This window comes from Rhinatrema bivittatum, chromosome 8 (genome assembly GCF_901001135.1).
Source record: "Rhinatrema bivittatum chromosome 8, aRhiBiv1.1, whole genome shotgun sequence".
Taxonomy (NCBI): Eukaryota; Metazoa; Chordata; class Amphibia; order Gymnophiona; family Rhinatrematidae; genus Rhinatrema; species Rhinatrema bivittatum.
The window spans coordinates 77,638,586-77,644,641 of NC_042622.1; the positions used below are offsets into that span (position 1 = coordinate 77,638,586).

At 47.7% G+C, this 6,056-nt stretch overlaps 1 protein-coding gene across 2 annotated transcripts in view; it reads right to left on the reverse strand.

The window, feature by feature from the left end:
• Nucleotides 1-5,817, reverse strand: part of CFAP157 (cilia and flagella associated protein 157) — a 30,732-nt gene extending 24,915 nt beyond the window's left edge. For both annotated transcript variants that reach the window (XM_029614099.1, XM_029614100.1), the window contains exons 1-2: nucleotides 5,518-5,817; nucleotides 2,414-2,685 (exon numbers count right to left, since the gene is read on the reverse strand). In XM_029614099.1, coding sequence (XP_029469959.1) covers nucleotides 2,414-2,685; nucleotides 5,518-5,681 — 436 coding nt within the window. In that variant the 5' untranslated portion in view covers nucleotides 5,682-5,817. The remainder of the gene's footprint in view (nucleotides 1-2,413; nucleotides 2,686-5,517) is intronic.
• Nucleotides 5,818-6,056: the final 239 nt, after the last annotated feature.

Here is a 6,056-nt window from a genome sequence, read left to right on the forward strand (position 1 = left end):
GCAAGGGATGGGGTGCTCACCTACAGATTTACGAAACCCAAGGGTTATGGACACTCTCGGAACAAAATCTACAAATAAATCTACTGGAACTCAGAGCGATTCGCAATGCATTGCGAGTCTTCCAAGACCACCTGAAAGGGCGCAGGGTCATGATCTACACAGACAACCAGGTAGCGATGTTTTACATCAACAAACAAGGAGGGTCCGGTTCATGGTCCCTCTGCAAAGAGACCCTGACAATCTTCGAACATGCTCACAAAAATTGCATTCATCTACAAGCAACTTACCTACCAGGAGTTGCAAACACCAGAGCGGACAGACTAAGCTGCATCTTTCATCCCCACGAATGGACACTCAATACAGAAGTAGTCCAGAACATATTTCTGCAGTGGGGGACACCTTTCATAGATCTCTTTGCAACAGAGATCAATTCTCAAGTTCCCAAATTCTGCTCGATAAGACCAAGCCAATTCAGGATTGCTCAAGATGCCTTCCTCATTCCGTGGACGACAGGCCTTCTCTATGCCTTTCCTCCCATACCTCTCATAACAAGAAACAATTCAGAAGTGCATAGCGGACAAGCTCAACTGATACTCATAGCCCCGGCATGGCCGAGGCAACCATGGTACAGTTTCCTGCTTCAACTATCCATCAGACTGGATGGGCCATTTGGTCTTCTTCTGCGTCATTTCTATGTTTCTATATGTTTCTATAAGGATCCAATTCTATTAACCGAATCGTCAGGATCTTCTCAGCCAAGATCAAGGAACACTACTACAACCCGCTACATTCATCTCTACACTTGACAGCTTGGAGATTGAAAGGCTCCTTCTACAGAACAAGGAGTTTCCACTTCAGCACAATTCATTTTGTTACAATCAAGGAAACTCTCCACCAGGAAAAATTATAGCTATAAATGGAAACGCTACTCTGTCTGGTGCACCTCCAACGGTGTACCACCATTGGACTGCTCCCCGGAATTGCTCATTGATTTATCTTCATACACTATATGTAGCTGGTCTAGCAACATCATCCATCAGAGTTCACCTCAGCGCCATAGGCGCCTACCATAGACCAATCAATGACATTCCTATATCCAATCACCCATTACTGACTCATTTCATAAAGGGTTTAACACACATTCGTCCTCCGGTATCCAAACCTCCAGTTCCATGGAACCTCAACATCGTTCTGGAACAGCTCATGCTTTTCCCATTTGAACCAATGGACTCAGCACACATTAAATACCTCGCTTGGAAGGTGGTATTCCTGGTTGCAGTAACATCAGCACAAAGAGTTAGTGAGTTACAAGCTTTGGTCCATTATCCTCCATACTTGCAATTCCATCAACAGAAGGTAGTTCTATGAACTCACCCATCCTTCCTACCCAAAGTAGTTACCCCATTCCATCTCAATCAGACAATGGAATTACCAATATTTTTCCCTAAACCTCATGCAAATGATAGGGAAAAGCTACTGCACACACTGGATTGTAAGAGAGCTTTAACACACTACAAAGAAAGGACGAACTCGGACTCCCGTGTTTCTCAACTCTTTTTTCCTACGACCCGAAGGCACCTGGACTGCCAGTTGCTAAACGCACCATCTCCAGTTGGATAGCACAGTGCATTAAGTTCTGTTACGACAAACAGAATCTACAGTTACAGTCTACCCCTAAAGCTCACCAAGTCAGAGCAGTAGCAACATCCTTAGCATACTTAAGTAATGTGCAACCCATAGACATTTGCAAGGCGGCGACATGGTCATCACTGCATACCTTAAACATCTCATTACTGCCTTGACCAACAAGGCAGCCACGGATGCGAAGATAGGGCAAGCAATACTGCAATCTCTATCCTCCTGTCCTCGGTGACTGCCACACTGTCAAAGATCACATCCAACCATATACACCATAAATGATGTGATCGGGAGCTTTGGACTCCCATGACAGCATGGCTAATTCAGCCCTGCTATCGACGGGAAAAAGCAAGTTTGCTTACCGTAAACGATGTTTCCGTAGATAGCAGGATGAATTAGCCATGCTGACCCACCCTCCTCCCTGGCAGTCACCAAGTCTTCGACTATACTACAGCTTAATTACAGACTGAGGAGATTCCGTTACTTTCCTGCGCGGGAACACACGCGCAGCCGCAGAGAGCAAAGCTCTGTTCTCTGCTTTGACAAGCTCCGCCTCCCGGGCCTGATTGACAGATCCCATGACAGCATGGCTAATTCATCCTGCTATCTACGGAAACATCGTTTACGGTAAGCAAACTTGCTTTTATATGCACTATTTCAGTCATGCAAATCTCTCCCAACATACACACACACACACACACCCACACACACACAAGTTTAAAGAAGCATTTTCTACAGATATTTGAATGGAAAATTGGTTACAGGATGTACACACGTAGCGACATGTTTTCTGAGGTGAGCTGGTCCTTGATCTCCTGGGCCTCGTGCCGCTCATGTGCCAGCTGGGCCTCAAAAGCTTCCTTCTCCGCCTCCTTGGCCTGCTGTAAATTGATCAGCTGCTCGTTTAGATCAGTTATTTCATCCATGCGCTGGTCCAAGGTCCACTTCAGAAAGTTCACAACCTCTTTCTTGTCCTTGATCAGTTGATTATACTTGGTCTGGAAGACAGCTTCACTGGTCTCCAGCTCATCCAGTCTCCTTTGATACCTGATAGAACAAAAGGAACAGCTGCAAAATCACTGCGCAGGAGAGAGAGGGAGGAGGGTAGGAGCAGGGGATAGAGGAGAGAGACAGGCACAGGGAGAAGGTGGATGGGATCAAGTGACAGCAATATAAAATATTAACTAATTAAAACAGTAAGTAAAGTCTTGCCACTTAGTCCTTTAAATGTTAATGTTTGCCAGTGCAAGCTAGGGACCCGCTCAAATCGGTCTGCAAATGACTTTCCCCTTTCCTAGCAGGGTGTGCGACTCTCTGTGGTGGGGCATGCTGGGCAACAGCTTTCTCCCCTCCTCCCCCTTCTCCACACCACTCCTATTTCTCTTTCTCCTTCCCTGCCCCCACTAGAAGACCAGGGATAAGGGGGGGAAAGAAGAGTTGGAGGGAGGAGAATTTGGGATGGTGGAAGAAGAAAGGCTTTCAGATTGAAGAAGACAAGTGAATTGGAAATGGAAGGTAGGTGCGCCACCTCTACTCTGGTTCTGCTCCCTCTTATATCCCCACTCCATCTGTAACCTCTTTCTCTCTTACCCCCAGTCCTGCATGCCCTTCCTCTTTTTCTCACACACACACACCACACAACTTCTCAGCTGCACTGTTCCAGAAGTGAAGCTGCAGGCACCGCGGAGCTCTGTGAGTTTGAGTTGCGCAGGTGACTGTATTCTCACTCTAGTCTACAGTCTCAGTCTCTGGAGACCAGAGTGAGAGCGCAGAGCTGGCAGCAGCCCTTCTGGGACAGCACAGGGTAAGGGACTGGCTTGCTGTGAGGAGGGGGGCGGGGAGTTGTCTAGAGGCTAGCTGGGTGATGGGGAGGAAAACGGTTGGTAACAGACCAGCTGGGGGTGAGGTAGGAGGAGACCTGGCTTTGTGTGGTGTGTGTGTGTGTGAGAAAGAGAGGAAGGGCATGCAGGATTGGGGGTAAGAGAGAAAGAGGTTACAGATGGAGTGGGGATATAAGAGGGAGCAGAACCAGAGTAGAGGTGGCGCACCTACCTTCCATTTCCAATTCACTTGTCTTCTTCAATCTGAAAGCCTTTCTCCTTCCACCACCCCAGATTCTCCTCCCTCCAACTCTTCTCTCCCCCCTCCCCTTATCCCTGGTCTTCTAGTGGGGGCAGGGAAGGAGAAAGAGAAATAGGGAGTGTGGAGAAGGGGGAGGAGGGGAGAAGCTGTTGGGCACAAGGGAAAGAGAGGAATTGTGGAATCCTGATGTTGGGCAAAGGGTTGGATGAGAGGAGTTATGTTGGGGCACCCATCCTTGTTCTTGTGAGTGCAATGTAATAAACCACCACCCCATTCTCCACAAGCTCAGCAACCCCAACAGAACACACCCTCTCCCCACAAGAGGGAGGACTGGGGCTTGGCTTAACTGTAAAGGAAATGTATTTCCGTTTCTAGTTTTCCAGTTTTGTACTAAATACACAGTCTAGCTTCAATGGGGTTTCCATTTCAGTTTTGTCTGCACATTTGGTAATTTGTGATCGACCATCCTGTATTGCTGAAGGTGTGTGCATACTGCAAGTGTGATCAAGCTGAGGTATTCTGCTAGCGTGTAGGGAGCTTGGCTTTTTCTATTCTAAGGCCCGGTGTAATAATTTGCACTGCTGCCTTTTCATAGGTAGGGTTGTTGCTTTTGGAGTCCTATGAGTTAGTGCTGCCATGGTACGGCAGGTTTGCCAAGTACGTTCTGAGTGAGGGTTTTTGTTTTTTTGTTGCCGAATTTGGTATTTCCTAATGTGCCTGATAAAGGAGTGAATTTGCCGTTACTGTACTTGAGATGAACACCAGAATTTGAATATATTTTGGTATGGTAATATGTATGGGGAAATATCCTAGTTTTGCCCTGTCCCCATTGTTGGGGAGGGGGAAACTGTGGCAACAGATGATATATTTACAGAACTGGATAGGATCGACATTGGGTTTCTCTTGTGCATGCAATGACACAAATTAAACCTCACTCGTAAGTCAAGTATATTGGGTATGGTTGGGTATGGTCCGGTCTCTGTCTCTGAGATTTACTGCTAGCACTCTTCTTATATGGGCATTGTGACAAAACAGTTTCTTTCTGAAGCCTGTTGGTGTAATAGTTGCAGGCAACATATCGAGATGAGCTTGGACGTTCTTTTTAACTAGCCAGTGATGCTCGAACAATCAGGCCTATTTCTTTTATCTTTGGCCACAGTTTCTTGGTCTCTGATTGCATCTCTCCATACCGGTACAGAATAGTTGCTTACTTAGTACTGACACTTCTAATAGCGATGCCGTTTTTGTGAGCTTCTTTGGTCTGGGAGTGTCTGGTGTGAATAAATAATAATGATACTCTGTATGATCTGGTGAAGAATACATGCAGGAAAGAATGACATTAAACAAAGTAAGAAATTAGCATTGAAAGGTGAAGTTGGAGCTTGGTTGGTTTGCTCAGGCCCTTGAATATCCCCCCCCCGTAAAAAGGCATTGGTGCGTGATTGGCCCTCCCTGGGAGTGCACAGGAATGGGAAGTATGTGGGCACATAGGAGCCAGCCGAATGCCCTGCCCCCTCGCAGCTACAGTCACATTTTGTTTAAAAGGCTAACCATTCACATTTTAGTAGTTTAAACAGTCAATGTTTAGACAATATTTACATCCTGAACAGGGGAAGGGTAGATAGGAGTGACAGGAGAGAAGATGGATGGGGGGGAAAGGAAGCAGGGGAAAGAGGGGATGAGTATGGGAGGGGGAGGCGGTAAGGGGAAGATGCGAGGAAACAAAGAAGCTGTAACAAGGAAAGCCCCTGCATTTTGTCCAGTTCAGTTGCTGCTCTCTGGCTGAGTGTTTCTCACCTGGTCACTCTGCCCTCCAGGTCCCGGATCTGCAGCAAGTAGAACTCCTTGTGGAGCTCGGTCAGCATTTCTGTAGCAGGACCGATTCTATCCCCAGGCTTCCCAGCCCGGGCGCTGCTGGGCGGCTTCTTGCCGGCCTTGTCCCCCTTCTTCTTGGGAGGCATGCTGGGCTCGGGCAAGGCCAGGCACCACAGCCAGCAGTAGCTCTAGGGTCAGGGCTCTGGAGCAGAGTTGGGTTTGGGGTCTCAGGATCAGCTCCAGCACTTGTGCTCAGTATTCTGTGGCATTCTGTTGCTATGGGAGTGACGACACTCGCTTAGCAACAAGGGAAGAGCTACTTAAAGAAACAGATCAGCTCAGTCCTCAATTCTCAGCTGGTAGATGAGGGAGGAGGAGCGGCAGCAGCAGCAGGAAGAATGGGAGAAGCCTGGGGGGGAGTTGCCACAGAGCCCAGGCAGAAACTTCCTGCTTCCCCCACCCAGGGATTAGAGAGCTCTCTACCCCTGCTACTTCCAGCTCAAAGGGCTAAATCCCAAACA